The sequence below is a fragment of the Bradysia coprophila genome, unplaced genomic scaffold (assembly GCF_014529535.1).
Source record: "Bradysia coprophila strain Holo2 unplaced genomic scaffold, BU_Bcop_v1 contig_467, whole genome shotgun sequence".
In the NCBI taxonomy this organism is placed as follows: domain Eukaryota; kingdom Metazoa; phylum Arthropoda; class Insecta; order Diptera; family Sciaridae; genus Bradysia; species Bradysia coprophila.
The window spans coordinates 1-23,349 of record NW_023503718.1 but is presented as its reverse complement, the minus strand read 5'-3'; the positions used below and the strand labels follow the sequence as shown (position 1 = coordinate 23,349).

The following is a 23,349-nucleotide window of genomic DNA, read 5'->3' as shown; positions in this document are numbered from 1 at the left end:
TTAGGACTAATAAAATGACTTAAGCTCAATCCGAATATGGTTTTATTACGAGCAAAAGAATTTAGATGTAGTTTCCGAGAAAGTTCCAAACAGAATGAACAAAGTATGTTCACAACTTACTAGATTGAATATTTAGTAGATTGCTACAATCAACATATTCACTCTGTCCACATGTGTTATTTAGACACCTGGGGAGGTTTTGCATGAGCCAAGGCGAATGTTATAACCCCATATGTCTAAATAAACATTTGGACAGAGGTGAATACGCTATTTTATCTACCGACGGCGAAATAATAGCATTTTTCACTGCTATTATTTCACCTAGGTAGATAAAAATATTAACTCATCGACTCATTTCATAATTTATAACCTGTTACAGACGACAAGCATATGACCAGTATTATTATCGGGTCTATTACTTCCTTCTATCAAAGTATTTTTAATCTGTTGATGTCAAATCTTGTACTTCATTCTTTTAACATGCATTTTACTATAAATAAAGGACCATACTACCAGAAATTGTCATTATTTTTGTCGTTGTTATCTATAACAGATGACAATAAAACAATATGGTTCAATTTAAAAAGAAAACTATGATTTCCCGCAAATATAAAAGCACAGTCGCTACACTCTAGTCGTTTTTCGTGTTATTTTTGTTTATTTTTCTTTTCTTTTTTATTTCTTTTATTTTGAATAAATTTTCCGTTTTGCTCTTAGAAATATCACAAAGTGTTCCAGTATCGATATTTAATGAGAGAAGTTTATCATACGAACCGATTGTAATATATTATTCTGTTAGCAATAATTCATTCTCGTCACCGTCGAGCCAACCAGTTATGCTTCGGCCTTAAACGTGAATGGATAAAAATATTTATATTGGCTTCACTTTTAATAAAGTACAATATTTTTGGTTGTTGAGTGTATATAGTGTAATGTGATGGAAAAACCAGTTTTTTGACAAGTGCAAAAATTGGTTGAAATTATCTCGCGCCGATTTTGCGTACCCGAGGTACATAACTTAAGTGAAAAAAATAAAAATTGTTTTCATATATATGCGTGGCATGTAGATCTACATATACTTGTTTTAAGTGTACTCCCCATAACTACTTGTGTCGATAATGCAAATTTATTTAGTGAATTTAAAATTTATGATGTTTTAAATGGAGGTCAATAAATATCACAATTCGACGGTGCATTGGATTAAGTATATTTGACCACGAAATGACGATATGGCACATTGTTGAATCGTTCTGCCTTTTTATTTTATTCCCAAAACGAATAAAAATTGAGTCACGTGTTTGTATTACATTTCGTTATTTATTTACGTTTTGTTTTTGTTTTCAAACTCACATGAGCGAAAAATATTCTGATGACTATTCGAATAGTCTCGATCCCGCGATCATTAATTATATTCGAATATTTGCTGCTTTTAGTTTCAATGGAAGTTAGTCTACGAGCAATTAAATTCCATTGAATTTTGTTAATTATCGAGATTTGATTTTTTTTTTCTCTCAAAAGATTTTAATTGTCTGATAATTGGTTGTGGATTTATTCGTAAATGCATGGTGGTTACGCATACAACCTTCGAAAATTAATGCAATTTAAATCCGATTCGCAGCTAATATACTTATATGTTTGACTGTTTCAATGAGAATTCAATCGATTTTCAAGATTTAATCTTATTGTTTCTGAAAAAAAAGAACTCAACTCATTTGTGTTTGATTGATGGTGGAACTAATATTTTAATGTTTGTATTTATATAGACTTTACTTCTGTTGATGTAACAGAATGATAGAAAATCTTTTACTTACTTTTATCAAACATTTTCATACAAAATATCTCATTTATTGATGCCGTTCGCTGTCGACAGAAGTTCATTCATTCATTTACCTTTCAATTTTACCTTGAGACAACATATTCAGAGTCATTTTTCCAAGTTCTTATTTATGAAAAAAATGCTTATTATGTCTTGCATTTTAACGAACTATTCTTTGCACTCAATTCGTGCAAGAAATAGGTAATGCAGTTGCTTTGTGACACTAATATTTCATGTGAAGTTCATTGTATCATTAGCAATGTTAGCAATATAATGCGAAAACTATGATACATCTGTAAGAGGAATTCTTCCCAATTGTAAGTTAACTGACACAAATCCAGACGACATATTTTTTATATAGATTCCTCTCCTCCTTTATTCAATAGTAAAACGCTAATTGATTACTCAGAAATTACTGATAAATCGTGCTAGTATCGGTCACGAATATTATAGATTCACATGACTAATCAGATATTTTATTGAATCCTTGTATTACGTAGTTAAATTAATTGTTCCAATGTTTATTTATCATAGGCCGTATAATAACTTGGGTATGTGGTATTTCAGAAAAAAAATATGATCGGAAACACTAATCACAAATTCTCAGCTACTAACATTGCACTGAATCAAGCACGAATAAAACAGAATTTGTAAGAGTGATCTCCTCGACATAGCAGCCAAAATCTACAGTCCAAGACAGATTCGTAAATAACTGTTGTAAGGCTGATATAATTCTACTGCAATTTCGCAATTTTATAATATAAATAGAGAGGTAGATTTTCCGGTAAAAACATCTTTTCGGTTCTATGCAACTAATAAGGAAGGACTGCCTCTGAAGATATTTATTATCTTCACAAACTGCAGGCATTTGGAGTTCTTTTAAAATCACATTGTTACAATAGATGTTGAATCTTTTACTTCATTAGTTACGACATTCTTTCTGCTACATAAGCCTCGATCTTATACATTATGTCGGTAAATGTTTCTTAGCCAGTGGTTCACTTCGATTTGATATTGTCATAAATTCGAACAAAGAAATTATTTTCATGCAATTGGTCTAAGTATACGACCTTTTTATTTGAGTTTTACAAGATTTTCAAGACTTTGTTCTATTTTATTTCCACATTCAACCTGCGAATACAGCAATAAATACATTGCGCTGTTATCAATAAAAAATATAAAAAAGCAATTGCCTATCTTTATCTTATCATTGGAAAAATTTAAGTAACAAGGTAATAAACAGTATAGAAATATAGTTAAAGCTATAGATATATACCAACCATATGATGTTGGTGTATAAGGTATATTTTTAGGTATTTCTAATTTCACATTAGTTCACTTGCTATCTTCAGATAGATTAACCATGCAAGTTTCGTGCGGTTAATAACGTATTATATTACATGCGGGCGATTATTCTAACGACGACAATACTAACTTCAGGTAGCTTACAATTACTTATTATGTTTATAATGAACTGACTGCAAAAACATGTGATTTGTAATGTTTATAGTGTATACGGATGGTTGTAAAATTTTGCGATTAGATTCAGTGAAGCTATTTTTGCTTGTGGTAAACGTAATATGAAACGCAGAAAATAATTTTGTACATTTTGAACTTGAGAATGCATTGAAATACGAAATTTTATTAAAAATGTATATACATAGAGAGGAAACTAAAATAAATACAGAACGACTTGTTAACTAAGTACATGTTTGCATACCGCATCAGGCTTGTTAAAATTGTAAATTAGTGGTCGATGGAAATAGATTGCGCTTGTGAATTAAGCTGACACGATCATTTTTTGTGAATTAATTTCCTTTTACCACATAAACCAAACCAAATAAATCTCTGTGTACATTTTCTTAAAAAATTAACAGCAACGAGACATTAATGCTTTCGTTTTAAAGCTAATAGACGCTCTATTTAACGAGCGACCAAGTCCATATTTTACCAGGGTCTTATTAAGTAGCAGCAAAGTGTTATCAATTTGTTAAGAAAATTGAAGTACAAGATTTGAAATCAACAGATTAAAAATATGTTGATTGGTGGAATTAATAGGGAAGATAATACTGGTCATATGCTTGCGGTCTGTAGCAGGTTAAAGTAACCACACAAAAATATGACTAGAATTTTCAATTTGCATTAAAGACAAAATTTGAACTTAATAAAAATTGTTCTCTACATTGTAGCAATTAAATCTTTTTCAACCAAATCAGAACATCAAACAATCATCGGTAACGATTATATTTATTGCATCTTTCAACCTCTCCTCTCTACTCTAATTCAATTTCCATTTTTATGAAACAATTGGCATTCTTAAAACTACTGAACAATCATCGATTGGCTTTATACATTTCAGTGTTACATTAAGTGGGGCCCATGCCAATGTGTTCATAACTGGATATTTACTATTAAGTTTTAATAAATACTTACCATAACTTACAAAGTCGAAACTTATACCTGTTGCTCAGTGTATTTTATTTCACCACACTCGGCGGTATTGAGTGGTTTAAGCACAAGAATTCATGCTAAGTAAATAAATAACGATATGCTAAACACGTGAACAATTAATAAATATTGAATTTATTAAAAAAAATGTATTCGTAGAATGAACCTAGACTTAGACGCATTGAATAATTTTTTTGTTATCGTCACAACTTGTTTTATCTGTTTATAAATTTTGATTTCTTATCAGTCAGTGGAGAGCTTTTGTTCGGAAAAATGTGATGATAAGACACTAAAAATGCAGACAATGTTAAAGAAGAAGACACTAATACATTCGTCTTGAAAAGAAAAGTGGAAAAGTTTTAAACAAAATACTCTATCTAGTAAACGAACTTTAAATTAAAGTGAAACAAAATCATTATCTAAAAAAAAAATATTGGAAAAACGAGTCAGTGATATTTCAAATAAAATTAGATGTTTTTTAAAATGTGCCGATGCTGTCAAAGGTGAGTCAAAACTATATTTAAGTTACAACCAACTTCCTATATTTATTAATTGTTACGGAATTTCATTGAGAATATATTTCGCTTATTTGATTATTAATAAGTAAAGACCTTTCAGCACAACTAAGAATTTAAAGTGACTGAATGAATTCGATATGCAGCGCAATTTTCGTGTTTTTATTGATGAATCACTTGTTGAAGAAATTCAACATTTTGACTTGTTGATTGAAATGTCTCGTTCGCTCCATTATTTACAAATTAAAATTTACGCCTCAAATACCGCAATCTTTGTCGTGATCGATAATATTTAATTCGGGAAATTCCGCGACAAATGGAAACATCAAACTTGTAGGAAAATGAACTCCTCTCGCTGGCATTCCTCAGGTGGGTGTAAATCTTTCTCATCAGTTTCGTAGTTTTTTAATCGTTTAACAACGAATGCTCATCTTATTGCTTTTCTTATCAGCACAGAGATATTTTTCCTCGCTGACATACATCAATAACAATGCACAATTGTTTAAACAAATTGAGTCAAAGACAAATTATTTACCGGTGTTTCAGTTCGATGAATCAACTCACCGATATGGTCGCTCTAAAATGTTGACAAAAATATGTCAAAAAACAGATTCGCAAACTTGAAACTGAATATCGAAAACACTTGTTACTTAACCCCTTACGGACGGACGGCTATTATCATCTGTTATTGAAAACTCCTACAAAAAAATGAGATCTAGCTAACGTCGTCTTCCTCTTACTATTTAAGGAAAGGGTTTTATTTATTTTTAAATTGTTAGATCAAACACTTCGATAGGATAAGGATGGGATAAATGGGTCGAGTCCGCGGGAAGTCCACCTAGGCCACCATGGGGTACTTCAATTGATATGCCTGTTGTCTGATAAAGGTTAAAGGTCTGTTATGATATCTACTACATTCTTTCAGTTATTTTCTAATTACGACAAAGCCACAGCCTGAGTTCAGTCCTTTATATGATTCATAATTGTCCATTTGCTGTCTTCGAATAGATATTAAAGATTCAGTAGATGTATGCCATTACAGATATTTTTTTTAATTTATTGCAGTTGCTGGGAGGATTTTTACTGGAACTGCATAGAGGAAAAGTTCTGCTATGACGAGTCTATAGGTAATTGGTTGAACCATTCAATTAAATTTATAATAATTTGACTAAGATAAATAAATCTGCAACAGCAAACTACAATCCTGAAGAAGACGATTATTATACAAAAAATAGCAACGGATTTTTATCGACTGACACCAAACAGGAAAACAACAATTCACCGGTCTGTATTCAACCTGGTAATAGTCGCTTACAGAGAAACATATCGCAGAGGTGAGCCCACTTGAGAATGCGACTTTTCCATATATTTTTTTAACATTGTAATATTACAGTGCTAAAATCCATGAGGATGACTATCGTCAGATAGCAACAAATGGGCCCATGCTAGCACCAGAAATTTTGGCTGTATTTGCCAACTCACAAATTTTCCACGATCACCAACCGCTAAAGAAGGCTGTATCGCCATCAGTGCACGGAAAATCGCCGCTTGAAAATGATTCTAACAAATTACTGAAGCGATTGGAAGGTAACCAAATGTAATTCATCGATACATTTTTACTGAGAGATAGAAATAGTAAAACGAAAAAAACATTTTCATTAGACATTGTAGACAACGGTTTAATTTAGAAATTAGTTTGGATCAGTCAGACATTTTTTTTTAAATTGAAAGATAAGGCTAGCAGATCCTTTATGCATTAACTATCATAACTAAACGCATGTTGATTAGTCAAATCGTATATCACTCGACATAGATTGACTAAGACTGGCTTAGAGATATTAGATAAAGGAAATAATAAAATTATTGCTAAGTAATGTACTCATTCGAGGGCAATAAAAATTGGAGTATGAAAACTTCTGCAAAATTCATTTATTTGTTCTAGTCGGAAAACCTTACAAATTCTACTGTTTTATCATAATGTTTTCGGGTAAATCATTCAATTTAAGAATCATTGTTTGTTATGTTATATATTCTGTCATTCAAAAGACTGAATACTAAGATTGGTACAAAGGCTGTTTGTCTCTGCTATCGGATTCTTTTTCTGATTACTACATTTTAGTGACTTTAAGACCAAGATCACTTTCCAGAGCAATTGAACAAAATATAATCAACGATCGGTGCTCGTATTTCCTTAATGTTTCTACGAATCAAACTTTGAACGCTTTTTGATTCAGTTTTTTTTTGAATCACAGAACAATATAATCCGAAACATGACTCGAAAATGGATGATTTTAGAGATGCGTTGTAATTTCACTGTCTTAGTTGATCGATTCGTAAACGAAACAGAAAATCATTTTACATTTCGTCACACAAAACACTGGTCTGCACTTTTTATAATCTCATCATTATAATTCTCGGCATTTTTGATAATTGCATGTGGCTGTGGATTTATTTTTCAAAAATTTACCGGTGTCTAAAGGTAGGTGCCTGTAATAGCAATTGGAAGCTTTTTAGCAATAAAAATGTGTGTTGTAATGCATTAACTCTCAGCTTTTTTTATATATTTTAAATTGTATCATTCACTCATATGATGGGCAATATGTATCAGCAACTAATCCTATGTGAATTAACGGTTTTTAATCATTCAATACTTCAGACAACGCTTCACAGTGTAAATCGTATACAAAATTTTAATTGATGAAGGAGGAAAGCGTTGATTCTTTTACTGACTTCTTTTAAAACATTTTACGATGATCCTCTTGCACCCAACTAATTTATTTGTTGATATCGACCGAAGAGTTTGTAAATAAGCTCTCTGGTGAAGAACAAATCTCAATTTTGAGAAGTTATCTGTTTCGCTAAAAGCACTAAAACCAATCATACTGCACTGCAGCTAAGTACGTTACGATGTTATTCGAACGCAATGCTTACTTCTGTGAGCTTTTCGAAATTCCATACTCTCATATTTCCGAAAATTTAAACTTTAAAGCTCGCAAAACTCAGCGAATAAAGATTTTCCTCAAAGTCATTCATAAAATGAAATTTAACCTTTCTCAGACGGCAAATATATCAGTCGTGGGTCTATCAATTTGTTTCATCTATCAAGTGTCATGAAAGTCATACAAAATCTTTAAATTTATTTATATTAACATCCATTTTGCCATCATTATAAGTTCACATGAGTCAGAGGTTGTCCGAAAAGGTTAACCTTTATATGTTTTGCCTCGCTTGCAGTAGAAAAGACGTTTTATAATATTTTTTTCTAATTTAGGTGATGGAACGTCATCTGCAATCAAATTCACCATCGAAGCTCCAAGTTCATCGAGCGGTTCGTCGTTGGGTGCATCAAAGCAATTCCCCTCCATCCCGGAAGTGGATGACGAACAAGACGAAATCGTTCTACGACCGAGAGCAAGCGATGACGTTCAAGTGTTCCGATCACCGTTGCTGAACAAGCGATTGCGAAGTGTGCAAAGTGTACCGTATTTTTCATTTCGGCCGGCAAGCGAAAATGACATATTCACCATATCGGGCACGAACTCAAATTCTATTGGTCAGATAAGTATGACACCGGAAATACCGTCGATTTCGTATTCAACGTTGCCAAAGAATTACGAAGATACTCCAACCATTGAGAAGTATAAGGAATCGGTCAGTTTGTATAGCATTCAAACGGCGAATAGTGTACGCGATTCCGAATTCGATTTTTCTATGCCAAGATATTTTGGAAAGTCTGATATTATTGCACAAAGTGCTGACAATTTAACGTCGCCGAAGAGTTCGGGATTTCAATCGGGAGCGCAAGCAAAACGAGTGGAGAAAAGTAAAAGATTGAAATTGTTAAGAACCTCGCTACCGCCATTGACCATACATTTGGGGAAGAGCAACAAGGATAAGGGCATTGAATAGGACTGCAATTTATAAGTTTTGTACAGATTTTATTTGAGTAAGAAGACCACTGAAGTATTTTGCAAGTTGTACTTAACAGCAATTTAAGTTTTTAATTTGTGATACATGGAATGATTCTGTTTTGAAAGTTTTTTTTTTGGTTTAAAACAATTTGTTCTAATTCGACGGTAAACCATTTCACAATTAAAATTGAAAGTATTGGGATTAAATAAAGAAAACATTTCAAGACAAACTTGCAACCGATTTTTCACTAGAATGATCAACTCAGAAATATAGAAATCGACCCCGAAAAGTTGTCCAGAAAATGGTGTGACGTAGATTCTGCTATGTTATAAAATATCATGGCCCTACGTTAGTGAAGGGCCGTGACGCAAGTCCGTTCACACTGAAAAATTTTACAAAAATTTTTCCGCAGGACTGAGGAACATATATACACGAACTTTTTGACTTTTCCCCCTTTGCTCCTACTACCCCTAAAGTATTTTATTCGTAATCTGGGCGTCCATACGAGTTCAACGAGCTATCACACGCCTCATAAGGTTAAGATTTGGCCGAGATATTACATTTCAAAACTTGGAAATTTGCAGAAATTTGTATGAAGAAATTAATTTTCATACATTTTGAAATTGATGAATTTACCAACCTTTGTTACTTTGTTACTTTGTTACAACGAAACTTTTGAATTTACCGGTGAATTTGGCTGAAATTTTCAGGGTATGTTAAGGACGTAATTCTAAGAAACTAATTTGAAGGAATTTTTATAAAAGCTTATACATTCGGAGCTATGAGCGTGTTAACCTTTTGAGCTATGGGACCTATAACTCGGAAAATACGGCAGATAGAAACCTCGTGTAAAAGACAAAATTATAGAGTTTTAGATTCTAGTCGATACGTGTTTCATGGTTTTCCTAAAAAGTCGTCTATTTGGGAGCTATGAGCGTTTTAAGTGCGAGCTATGTCAGCCATAACTCGGAAAATACTGCAGATAGAAACCTCGTGTAAAAGACAAAGTTATAGAGTTTTAGATTCTAGTCGATACGTGTTTCATGGTTTTCCTAAAAAGTCGTCTATTTGGGAGGTATGAGCGTTTTAAGTGCGAGCTATGTCAGCCATAACTCGGAAAATACTGCAGATAGAAACCTCGTGTAAAAGACAAAGTTATAGAGTTTTAGATTCTAGTCGATACGTGTTTCATGGTTTTCCTAAAAAGTCGCGTATTTGGGATCTATGAGCGTTTTAAGTGCGTCAAATTTTCGATTTTCGTCAAATTTTCTATTTTTATCAAAGAGATCAAAGAGAAAGTTATACAATTATGTAAGAAGAATATTTTCGTTCAAACTGCACAATATGATTGTCTATTATCTGCGACCAAATTCTAAAAAAGCACAACTTACAAAAGAGCTGATATCGCCCAAAACCACTTACAGTGGAGGTGTGACGCAAGTCCTGTTATCCACTTACAAAAGAACTGATATCGGTGTAGGTGACGCTTACAGGTTCGACACGCAAAAAGGTATGCGTCACAAATGGCAGCTGATGAGGAAAGTACGCGAAAGTTTTATCAACAAAAATTTACCAGAAAAATTTTAGGAAGAAAATTATAATAAAAAAGTTTGCGTCGCAAGTGGCAGATGTTGAGGAAGGAAAATTTTAAAAATTGTGAAATATATTCCTAAAAATGGAATTCAAACGGAAGAAAGCCATCTTTACGGAATATCTCCTAACCTTCAAAATACTTTTGAAAAATTTCTTCTGTTCTGGTAAGTATGGCTCATTGGAAGAATAAAAAAAAAGTGATCCAGAAAATTCATCAACTTTGAAGCCATTTCCAATCAATTTTTCATAAATGTAGTACATAAGTGTCATTCGAAAGCTTCATTCAGTGCTCAGCCGGCCATGCCCCATTTTCAGGAGCCTGAAATATGGCCTGGGGAAGTCATGAATGTCCTTATAAGGATTTTTTAAGTATTTTCTAGATCAATAAAGATACGAATATTATTTGTAGTGTTTCATCATGAAACTTACATGCAAAGACATTTCATAAATACTTCCTCTCTTCTTCATTTCTGTTCAAGGAAATCTGTCTGTTAACTTTCTCTATGAAAATTGCAATTTACTTTTACAAAAGCTTTTTCGTGTGTCATAACTGTTTTATTGATCCTGTTTCTCGATAAACTTTTTTTGTGACTATTTAAGGTGTAACTCATCTAAAACAATGTCTAATCCTAACGTTCCTGCTACTTCTTTGTTCTAGACATTAGACATTCTCACGTGTTTGGTCATTGTTTCATCTAGCTTCTTTAGTTTTACCGAAATATTTCGATCCCTTAAAAAATTGGGCAACTAAATACTATAAAAGACTCGCAGGATCTCCACGGCGTTTGAAAACTCGTGAGATAAAAAATAATAAATTTGTTCCATTTAATCTATTTATTCCATATATCTCAGAACTAAGCCACTCACGCCGAGTTAATGAATCAAGACTACTCTATAAGATTACCTACTCTCTGAGGGGTTGTTATTTACAGACAGGACATTTGCACAATAATCATGTAAAGTGCCGTGTCTTGGACACAGCAAGAAATTTTTTAATCTTTTCGCTTTGCTCCGAAGGGCGCGAAGGATGTTAGACACGGCTAGATACAGTTCCAGTTGAATAAAAGACTGATTATGACGATCTGTTCAATAAATATTTTGTAATTTTATTACTTTGAATTTTCCAAGAAATTACATGCCATTTTTGTGAATGCCATTTTTAAAATGAAACAATGAATTCAGCGTTTGCAATTCTTCAATTTGTTACATAATAATAAATTAGGATCAAAAAATTAGGAAAAAATAAAACAAAATCAACTAAAAAAATCCTATACATTTAAACATCTTAATAATTCTCACAATAAATAATTTCACATTACTTAGGTTTTCTTTGTGTGTTTTTAGATCATATAATTTCGGAATTTTGATTCAAATGGTGCGCTGTAAATATATGTAAATGAGATTTTAATTTTATTTAACATTCACTGATAACAACAACGAAAAACAAAGAAATTAATTGTAAATTCAAATGATTACTTAAAACGGTGCAAAGCTAAAAATAAATCTTTGATTATTGCACACTGCTAATAACGGTTGAAGCTTTTGCAAAAGCCATTTTACACAATTTACATCTAAATTGTACAGATCAAATCTTTCTTTTTTTAAAATAAAGATTTTCGTCCCGGTTTGGTGCCGGTATCAAGTAGTTGTTGTAACTCTTTAATCTTTCACAGACGGCTAGTATGTCACCTGTATGCTCGATTCTTCTACTTTTTTATGATCTATAAGTCATTTCAACAAGCTGTTTTTAAACAATCAAACTTTGTATGCATGGAATCAGTACCAGTGTCATGTCTATCATAAACCGATGACATGACCGTCTGTAAAAGAATAAAGCTAATAAAATTAGTTTAAGTTAAAAATGCTGATTTAAGGTACCTATTCTGGTTTACTTATGATTATTGCACGTTATTGCATTGGTTCATTGACGAATACAATTAAATTATAATGCACGCGAATTACGGCTCTTACGTCGTATATCAAATACATTTAAGTTCACTAACGGGACACGCCAAAAAGTCAGCGAGAATTTTGAAAAACTACGAATATAAATTGAATAACCGTAAGTCGATATGAGCGTTATGCTCTTCCATTAGAATTAATATTTTTTTGTTTAATTTATTCAATGACTTGAATGGCGACGCCCGCGAATGAACAGTTATTAATTACTAAAAACTATTGAATTTTTATATAAAAAAATCTTTACAAACGTTCCCTATTTGACTCCTTCTAATGTAAATCATTTTCGTTCTCGAATTTCAAACACTATTGCACTGCGTACGAAGACTCCTCTCTATACTGTTAAGATTATATTGCATTGCTAGTCTAAATTTAAATCAAATTTTATCTAAATTAACGTCTACCACAATTTATTGTGATAAAATTTCAAATCAAAATATCCTTGATCGGTTAATCCTTCCGATCCGTTGGACAATGTCGACACAGCATCGGTATTGTCAACTTGTAATGTCTTACCGATCGGTCGATTGATTTTCAAAACTCCGAAACTTTCCGGCTCTTCTTGATCGAATTCCATTTTGTCGGTGGGTGATACAGCGGCACCCACATTGTACGATATGTTCTTTAAGCCGGTATGCTGTTTCGACAATGGAAAATGATTGGGTTTTTTAATGTGAATCGGTTCGACGAACTCTTTAACATTGACCTGTTCTTCGAATTTAACTTCTTTAAATTCCTTTTCGCGTACGGGTTCAATGTTCAGATCAATGTTGTTCACATTTTGAATCATTTCATCAAGTTTCTCTTCGATTTCGACTTGAATTTTTTCGTCCATGTTGTGATGACAAATTAGATCATCGTCAACGTAGTCATCGTGGTGGATGATATAGTCGACGCGGGGACTGGAATGTTTTCTTGGTTTTTAAATTCAATTTGGCTATCGTCATAATTTTTTGTTTTTGGCATTTTATTGTTTTGTTATGACAAAAAACGTAAAAATGAAAGTAAAAATTTTGAACAAAATTCTTTAAAAATGATAAATCCAGCGAACCAATCAATGATATTTTTCTTAATGTTTGATTTTTGTCTTGAAAACGTTCAAAAGTCTGAATGATTTTAATGGACACAAAAAATACAAAAAGTACAAAAAACCGTACACAAACAATTTAATGATAATAACACTCCAAAAAAATATGATTTTCTCTCTCTTTCTATTTTACATACTGAAATCAAAATTCTGCTATTAAATTTCTGAAAATAAAACACAAACAAAATTAAAAAGAAAATCTCACCAAACAGTTGGAAAAATAAAACAAAAATGAAAGCAATTTATGTATAGCATTGTGACTGACAACAGAAATTACAGCATTTTATAGCTAAAATTAATATGATCTCCATTCGTATTACCTATTTGGTTCAGACACCATCGCCGTCGTTGAAGGTGTATTATGAATTATCTAAAAGAATAGAGAAATTACCTCCATTAGCCAATTATTTTCTTATAAGGACAGAAAGGCAAATACACAGTGTAAAAAAAGAAGTGCTTCACATTCAGTCAATGAGATCATTCAAATGCAATAGTAGTTTGTAAAATCAGGGACTTATTCCACGAGTGGCTAAAAGGATTTTTTTTATAGCGAAGTAGAAGTTTCCAGCAGAAGCTGGGAGGCGAGCTCTTGAATCGAATTCGCCAAAAAAAAAAAAATTCTTTTAGCATAAGTTAAGAACAAAGTTTTTGACCTATACGACGTTATGTCAACACTGGTTAGGAAACATACGTTAGCTTTACAGGGAGAAAAAAGTTATGATTCCACACCAAATTTGTTTTACAAATGAAAATGTAGATTTTTTAATTCATTCTTGTAGCGAGCGCGTGCCTCAGCAAAATTCAGAAAATCTAGATTTTCATTTGTTCAACGAAATTCTTAAGGAATCAATCACAAACCACAAAAACTCTCAGAATCCACTAATAAGAAAACATGTTGAATTTCACTTTTCTCTCACTATAAAGTTGAAATATTGCAAAAATTTGGTTTTGTGCTTTTTATCGAATGTCAACATCCCGTCTTGAGCATCCGACTGAATATGTATGTTGGTGATACCTTCTGTGAAAAATCTACACCGCGCTTCCATATACTTCCATATCAATTAAACAAGAAATGCATAAACCTCAGCTCATCAACTTTATAATTACGAACACTTGTTGCTTGGTAAAAAACCATAAACATTTATCTTATGCATATGAAAGTGTAAACAACAGTTCGTCCTTTTAACGACTGACCATTAAAAACAAGAATTGCATAAGAAGCTTTCCTTTTTAATTTCATTTTTACACACACTCGTTGAAGTAAGTTCACGTTACTTGAAAGCTCAGTTCGAACTCGCATAATAATTTTAAATTACTGGACGTACAGCGGTAGGAAACATATACAGCTAACAATCACAATATAATTGGATATGCATATATGACCAACACATTATGGGTAAAATTACAGGTCAATTTGGTGCAGAAATAATAAATTACGCTTGTGTAACATGTACGTTAGATGTGTACGTTTTGCATATGCAAAATTTATGGCATAGAAGCACGAAAGGAATTTTCACTTTTCAACGATTTCCGGTGGACGGACAGTGGATTCTAGACCAAACAAAAAAAGAGAGTGAAAGTCCCTTTTTTTGACTGCATAATGGAATTTGTGCATTTTAATGCTTTTGTATAGATTTGCAGTCACTTTCATTTATTGATTTCTTTTTAAGTAGCATGCCATACATTATGTTCCCTTAAACATTTCAATAACAAAAAGTTCATTTCCTGACGGTTTGAGTGGCACGGTTGACATACTTTAAAATTCCACATACAAAAATGTGTCAATTGTCCTTCAATAGAAATCGATTTTTTAGAAAACAAAAATCAATAACAATGAGAATTGTCGTCCAGCACATGTACAGGTTTTTAAGGGAACCATTAAATTATAAATCAAGGGAAACAGATGTGTGGTCACACTCTTTAGTTAAATTATTATAGACTTGTGATGGACATCATTATATACCTTCATTCAAATGAATAAATAAAAGGAAAATCGTTCGGTCGATCTATGGCCTATACCAATGTAAAAATGAAGTGGATTGTAGTCGTAACTGAACATTTTCCAACGATACCACATGGACGAGGACGTTAGATAAGGGAACATTATATTCGCGGTGTCCGTATAAGGGGCAATAATTTATGGTATTCAGTTCGGTCTTCAAAGAGTGCAGGTCAGAGGTTCCTAAAGGACTATCGGTGGAAAGCAGTTGTACAGAAATTAAAACAATCATAAAACTTACTGTCATATTTCCGGCCAAGACATTCTTTAAATCGATTTTTCACACCATGAAGCCATGATGGCTCATTTTTGGCCAAATGAAGAAAAATGTAGATCTGGTGTGAAAAATCGATTTAAAGAATGTCTTGGCCGGAAATATGTCAGTAAGTTTTATGATTCTTTAGGACTATTCGATATGTTGTGAAATTGAAATAAATTTCAAACATTTTTCGAGTCATCACCTTTCGAATCTCTTTTTTTTCCCAAGCTCTAACTTTGACAGTACAGGTAGTTTTCAGCTTAGAATGTAAATTGCGGTTATTTCACCAACCTTTAGCCTGCATTAAGAAAAAGCAACCGAAACCATGCACAAAAACTGACCTGATTCATGCTGCAAGTTGGTCGTCCCGCTCCGAATCGTCCAATTGGAGCATTTTGTATAGCTGGTAGACACGGCGAACTAGTTTTTGACCGAATATTTCGCTTCGCACTTTCGTCACTAATAAAATGAGGCCCGAATAAAGCGGTGTTAGGACTGTTAGATTTTGAAAATTATATTGAGGTTCAGTAAGTAATACGTGAAGCGGCGCAGCATGAGGAAAAAAGTTAATTTTTATTAGTGATGGATTATTTGAAGTTATTTAAAATAGAGGAAGCTCCACAGAATGTCGGAAAGTCATAAAAACAATTCGTACCTGGCAGTTATATTTAATCTTCGATCATCCAGTTGTTGTGGAAGTTGTGATGCGCTGAAAAATCCTTCATAAACAACGAAGTTGTTCATTTGGGGTATTGTTCTCTCAAGACCTGTTGATTTGATTCGTGTAAACAAACGAAGCGCATTTGAAACTAATTTCAATTGACTCACCGTAATGTTTCTTTAGAAAACCAACCAATTTCTCGGATGGTCGATCAATAGCCAGTTTCGTTGGATTGATTCCCTCCGAATCCAACATTGTTTGAAATAATTGTTTACCAAGTCCTGATCGCTGTCGTGATTCATGCACATAAAAGTCGAGCACACACGGTGCGGACACTTGTTTTGTTTCTCCATTCGGATCGAAAACATATAAATTTTTCGTGCCAACTTTTAATAGTCCCGTGACTGCACCACTGAAAGATTTGTAATGCAAATGAAAAGATGGAAAGCAAAGAATTTTAAATTTTTTTTAAATGAAATGTGTCGTAACAAGTATACTGAATCGTTGTGACATGATTGATTTCTTTCCGCAGCTTGGAAAATTAAATTGCTATACGCGTACCTACCCTACCATCACCTCATAAATCATGGCATTTAATAATGAGAACCACACATAAAATCAATAGCTTAAGTATATGTTTCGAGCTACGCTATCAAAATATATAACTAGAGAAATGTAAAATGTAATACACATCATAAATGTGCTGAGTATGGTCATGTATTAGGCTCAGTTAGCTAAGAATGATAATTTGTGGGTGAGATATTTTACGCCTTAATTGATTAAAAGACTGGATTAGTAACTTTAGAATAATCTATGCATCGCTCAAAGAATCATTAGTCGTAATGATTGAAGATATTGTAAACTAAAATGATTAGAAGGATCCTGTCTTCATTAAAGTAAAATGAATAACGAATTGGTTGTATATAAGAATATCTCCAGGTCAGCGAGTTCAATATCTCTATGTACTTGTGTTACGACTAATCAGTCATCACCCCACAAATCCTTCACAAAACATAAAAGTATAACAGAAATTGGTGACACGTTCAAATACTTGGTTCGGATAATATCTGATTACTATGCCGTTGGGTCGTTCATGTAGAACGTATACAACTAATTCTACAAGAGTTTTGCACTTTAACGAAAATATGTTCCTTTTGTGAATGCATGATAAACAAGCACGCGATTTTGTTTTGAACAAAAATCTTTATTATTTTAAGTATAAAAGTTGCAGTGTTGTTGAACTGATTATTGTGGAAGTTATAGTGTGCTGCTATTTGCTCGCAAGCATTCCTAATTAAATTGAAAGATAAACTTACTTTTTCCCGATGTTTTCACGAAGTAGGTAAACGACTTGGTCGGAATTTCTAAGTTTCTGTGCGGTAGTCACTGCCCTAGTTAGGCCTTGAGCGCGTGCAGACGATTCACCCATTTCATTAATAATTTCGGTTATTTTAGATGTTGTGTCTCTGTAAATGGTTGCATGCATAATAGGGATTTACACATCGGTAATTGAATATTCCGAAAAAAAAGTTTGCTTACAATATGGTACGCCTGTCTCCGTGAAATCCTAGAGGTACAAGATTGTTATCAACCTTTATGATGTCTGTTTTAAACAGTGGCCGCCAAATTAAATCTGAACTCCATGATACTGAATATTATGGTGTTGTCGTGCTGCTTATGATTCCTGTTTGAAATAAATAGTAAATCGAATGTCATTACTATCGTATTATTGGACAGTCAATGAATTTATAGTTGCTACGATCAGACTAAACTTAAGTGACTGCCAATTTATGAGTTCTGAACGTATACGATTAGTTTTCATTCAAAAATTGAGGCTGTAAATTGAATGTTCGAAAATCCAATCCACCTTTTCTAAGCGAAAAGTTTTGAAAAGTTTCATAACTAGCGGTACAAACGGCAAGTCATATTCCATCGGCGAAGACGACAAGAACCAACTTCTGGCTAGTGTTCTCTTATGTATAGCCCGAATGTAAAGTGTAGATAACAAATGAAGTAACAGATTTAATGATTTCGTTCGATACGCTTGTCACTTCTTAAAAAAAAAAGACCTGGAGCTATAGACTAATTATTTGACCATTTAAATTATTCAGCTGATACAGTTCATGTTCATAATTCATTGAAACATAACCATGAAATTAAAAGTTGGCCTAAGTAAACAACCAGTAATTGAAAAAGAAAGTTTTTGATGATAAATCGTCAAGTAAAACAATAGTTTTACGTATTATTTGTTTATTTATTTACTTTTTTTTCTACATGAAAACCAATTTTAATTTTCTATGCTTGCATATGAAACCATCATTAAAAAGTGTGTAATTCGAGCGAAAGTATACTGATACCAAAACCAAACTGTATTTTTATGAGATGGTTTCACAAGCGAGACACATCGCTAAATAGAGTGAAAATATTTTTGTTTGCAAGAAGTTTCAAATACTGTCGAGTTACCAAGTCAATTGTCTCTAAATATATAATGCTTCCCAAACTTCACGATTTAATTTTAACAGAAAGCCATAAAGATTGTTATCAGATACCGAAACTACCCATAATACCAAGCAAATTTTTGATGAAGTAGACTTTTAATGTTACGATAGAAAGCAATGGGTGAAGAATAGTGAAAAAGGAAACTTATAAAATATACCTTGCTTACATTTTCTTGAAGGGTATAATGTCGGTCGGTTTCGCATAAAACAATATCAATTAATGAAAATATATAAGTTGGAACACGAAACCTTTTAATTATTACAGACGACAATGTCGGGCAACGAAACATAATATTTACAAATTATTCGAGGCTACCAGAAACTGTGGCTTGTGCTACCACGTTGGTCTCTACGTGAATTTCGAAGAAAACCATATTTTTTTCGGTTAAACACATCATAAATAACCCATTTATATTCATATTATAAGTGTATCGTACACACGCACTGAGATATATTTTTAGTACTAATGTGATAGTGTGTTATGGAGGTATATCGATTTTGTTTTACTATGCGTAAAAAATTAAGTAAATGTAAACTGATTTTATGAATGAACATTTAAAAAGCAGCGAAAACTAATCATGAATAAAATTTGGTTTAATACGAAATCGATATTTATGTATATAGATAGATACATATATGGTACGGATTCTTGCTGTAAACTTTTATTTCACCAAACCCATAACCGATTCTATGTATGAGAAAAAAATCAAATTACTATATTGTAATCCAATACCGCATTAAGAAATTTATTCAAGGCGAACAACTTTTTGTACGGCTATATATGGCGTGTGATATAAGGTTGAGAGTGTTTCGCAATAGGGTTTTTTGTTCATTGTAAATTAGCCGTTGAATTAGAATTAAAGATCTTCTGAACGGTTTAATGAAGTAGTGAAAGTATTCAGCAGCGTTGTACATGAAAAATTACCTATTGATCCTCTGTCAATAATGTTGTTAACATCGCACTGACAATTTTTTAGAATAATGTCAGAATATATATTTGTTGGCCAATGCAACACTGCAGCCAAAACCCGCTTGGCAACATTTGCCTATGTCTAGAATAAAAATGAATCAAATATCGGTAAACGCGTTTGGGACCCCACCTAATTCAATAACGTTGCCGGCGCTTTGAAAATTATTTCAGTTTTCTAAAATCGTAAATTTTTTTTACTCATACGACATCTTTGGTACACATGAACATGCAACATTTAACATTCAATTATCTAATTAGTCTTCAATCATCAAGCAAGTTTTTTGTTTGTCACAAAATATCAAGACAATTTAGCTACTATAATTGGACTGTCAGTTAATTTGTTAACATCGACGACGATCGAACGTACACGGTCATCAAAGGAATGAAGTATTATATGACATGGATTTGATAGGTTTGTCTATATATATATAGTGTCTTCATGACTTGTGAAATTAATTTAATTAATTAGACCATCCAAAACCGATTTTGTTTTATGTATTGTCATACTGTACTTACAGACTTGGACAAAAATACAAATGAAAGTAGAACATAATCATTTACTCTAAGCTACTCTCCTAACTCTTCCTGACAAATCTAATCGTACACAGATGAAACCATCATCTATCAACTGTTATTAGAAGGCGTTCTCATATATCAAACTTCATCTGAAATATCGATATACTTTAACATTATGACTTCAAAGACGTTTAATTGGATTGGATCGGATGAAAGGTCTTCACCTAAAACGTAATTGTTGGTGTTACACAATCATCTAATTTTTTCCACTTTGTTTTGCGTTACTTTTATGAACATTACGGTAATAATAATAATAACTTCGATCAGAGGAGAACGACTATAAAAGTGAGAAAATAATAATTGGAAAATAATCGTTCAAAGTGGGCACTACAGTTTAATTACAATGTTTTATGAAAAGTGAAATACGAGAAGAATTGATGAATGCTTAGAGCAACCAGATGTTCAACATTTATCATATGAAAAATGAAACAACTGGCAGAGGTCTCATCGTAGACAGGCGTTTCGAGGTAGATACTAATTGATAAACTTATAAGGCATCACACTTTGCTCAGAACAAAAATTAAATCAGACTTCCATGTACATTACAATGGTTTTACATTGAAAGAAGGACCTAAAATACGTGAAAAGAAATACCAGTACGTGTCACGAAAAAAAATTATCCAAAATGAATGGTAAAGGAATTACCGAATTAAATTTTGATTCATTCGAAGTGAAATTTTGTTAACTAATCATTGAATGACATCATCAACATTACAAATTAATAGGTAGGTAGGTATTACAAAGTTCAAAGACACGTACGATTACTATAATGAATTGTCAATATTTTTTTTGTTACTCTGAATAGAACATAAACGTGGTCTACGAAAATTGACCCGTTCAATTCATTTTTATTTTAAATAAAGAAAAAAGAAAGACGAAGTGAAAAAATAATTAAAATTTTCCCAGCGAAAATTCAATTGAAATCTTTCTGTTAAATTAAAACAGAAACTTCTTCGGATCACTGTGTTAAAACTGTATGCTGACGTTGATGAGTAATGTTATGTGATCCAGTTTCACAGAGTATTCTTCAAATGCTGTTCATTCACCATAACATTATTCAACCATCATGAACGACATAGAACCATCACCATCTATGTACTTCTGTAAATGTTCGTGTATTTCCATTATAATAATTATTACAAAATATAGTTATCGTGTTCAGTGTTCAGCAAGCCTACATCAATTTGCGAATTATATAAAAAAAATATTTCTACAAAACTTACTTGTGTATCTAAGATAATTTCTACTTTTTTTAGCACTGCTAACAAAATGTGAAACGATATGGCTAAGTGAAATAACAAATTGGTAATGTTATAGCAAAAAATTGCTCGGTCGGACGAGATGAATTGAGAATATATTTTTTGGTACGAAATGCCGGTAATGTGGATGTGGGCTTGCGCCATTAACGCCAAGAGAATTCACATATAACACGAATATGGTTAACAAGCGCATGCACAATGAAGCGATATTTATATTTTAATATAGAAACTGGGTGTTTCAATTATAATAATGATTGTAGTGATTGCACCCAAAAAATGAAAAATTGCGGAAGAAGCAGTTAGGTCTGGTGGGTATATAATTCTACACTATATTTGGTTTTTGGCGAATGAACGGTGAATTGTCGTTATCAATTTCAATCGAAATGGAATAATTTTAGAGGTAAATACACCTGCCGTTTCCATAAGGTTCACGGACAGCAAAAGCCCAAATTATTGCAACTGGCTAGAGATCAGCTTTCAAAAGTTTCTTGTTTGACCCGAACCTAACCTGAACCTGAAATTTTTGTTATTTCTGGTGTAAAAATTTCCGGTTACCCGAACCCAACCAGATTCATCCTCAAAATTTCAGGTTCAGATTAGTTTCGCGGTCAAACCTGAAAGTAAAAGTAAGAGTCGAACCAATTCAGATTCGTTTCCGGTTCGGGCGGAACCCGAAATCGAAAATTTCAGGTCAGGTCAAGTTCGGTTATACTCATTGCGTTGACGATTGTTATCTTTCATCTATGGATAGAAAGCTGAAACTAATTTAGCTCAATCCAGTTAGCTCCCTAGCAAACAAAATAACTAGTGAGATAACTAACCTCTAGGGAATTAACTTAACTCGCGTCGTGTTTTCAGCAGGACCAAACAGGGAAAGAGACCTTTAAAATATCTTGAACAATTCCTAAAATAGCCTTGTTGTGCATAGTCTATTGTATCCTTAAACAATAGTAAGTGCACCGTTGTACAAACGTAACTGGTAATTTTATAAAATATTTATTCAGCGACAATTTTATTGACATTTAAATCAATCGATAGAACTTAATCAATAATTGGTGAACCACCCTGTACTGTAAGTATATGTCTATGTCATTGCTATAATAGATGCATTTTTAGTATGTTATGTGCGATGACTCAATATGCATGAACTTTCAGCGAATATTAATCACGTCCTAAGTTCCGATAACGATAATCGGTGATTTTATCTCTTTTTAAAGAATTATTCTTTGATAAGTATATACGAGAAAATGATATCACGTTGACATGTAGTAACTACGTTTAGGTTGCATAAAAAAGCACATCATTTGTATTTGTACGGCTTTATTAGGCAACCATCACCATATGATTTCGTGTGGTTGTTTATTTATTTGTTTGTTAGAAATGTACCTACTCACTGCCAACAGTTGTGATAAATTCTTCATTTTCGTTACAGCAACCACTTCATTCATTATTCAAATTAATTGCTTATTACTGCCATATGTGAATTGAATAAGAAACTGAACGAAAGTAACAGGTAATCTTAAGTAACATATTAGCATTATGTAGATCATTATGTATGAACTTCTCTATGAATTTTTAATTATTCGATGAGTCATTCGTACACCACACAGTCTACAAATGGACACAGACTATTCTTGGTCAGAAACAAGAACTCCAGCAGAGTTCTCCAGTACTTCTTAAAATGTAAAATGAAAAAAGTCGCTTTCATTTAAAAGTAAATGTAAACTCAAAAGAGGTACCTTAAATATAGATTCCTCGTTTATGTTTTATAATATTTTGGAACACTGTCGTGACGAG

At 32.6% G+C, this 23,349-nt stretch overlaps 2 protein-coding genes across 5 annotated transcripts; one reads left to right on the top strand and one right to left on the bottom strand.

The window, feature by feature from the left end:
* Nucleotides 1-821: 821 nt before the first annotated feature.
* LOC119082515 lies at nt 822-8,932 on the top strand. Of its 4 annotated transcripts, none has more exons than XM_037192030.1 (6): nt 822-1,009; nt 4,512-4,767; nt 5,845-5,906; nt 5,972-6,113; nt 6,173-6,366; nt 8,051-8,932. In XM_037192030.1, the coding sequence occupies exons 2-6, from the start codon at nt 4,736-4,738 to the stop codon at nt 8,686-8,688; spliced, it is 1,068 nt and encodes a 355-aa protein (XP_037047925.1). In that variant the 5' UTR covers nt 822-1,009; nt 4,512-4,735; the 3' UTR covers nt 8,689-8,932. The 4 variants fall into 4 exon arrangements, with proteins under 4 accessions (XP_037047925.1, XP_037047924.1, XP_037047923.1 ...); XM_037192029.1 differs by lacking the exon at nt 822-1,009 and adding an exon at nt 3,110-3,256 and having other exon boundaries at nt 8,051-8,931; XM_037192028.1 differs by lacking the exon at nt 822-1,009 and adding an exon at nt 3,247-3,385 and having other exon boundaries at nt 8,051-8,931.
* Nucleotides 8,933-11,356: 2,424 nt separating this feature from the next.
* Nucleotides 11,357-17,932, bottom strand: LOC119082516 (alpha-tubulin N-acetyltransferase-like). Its single transcript, XM_037192031.1, is given in 8 exon segments — nt 11,357-13,145; nt 13,651-13,700; nt 15,930-16,083; nt 16,244-16,355; nt 16,417-16,661; nt 17,566-17,715; nt 17,789-17,871; nt 17,873-17,932. Coding segments are annotated over 8 exon segments (1,317 nt in total). The 5' UTR covers nt 17,894-17,932; the 3' UTR covers nt 11,357-12,643.
* Between the last annotated feature and the right edge of the window lie 5,417 nt (nt 17,933-23,349).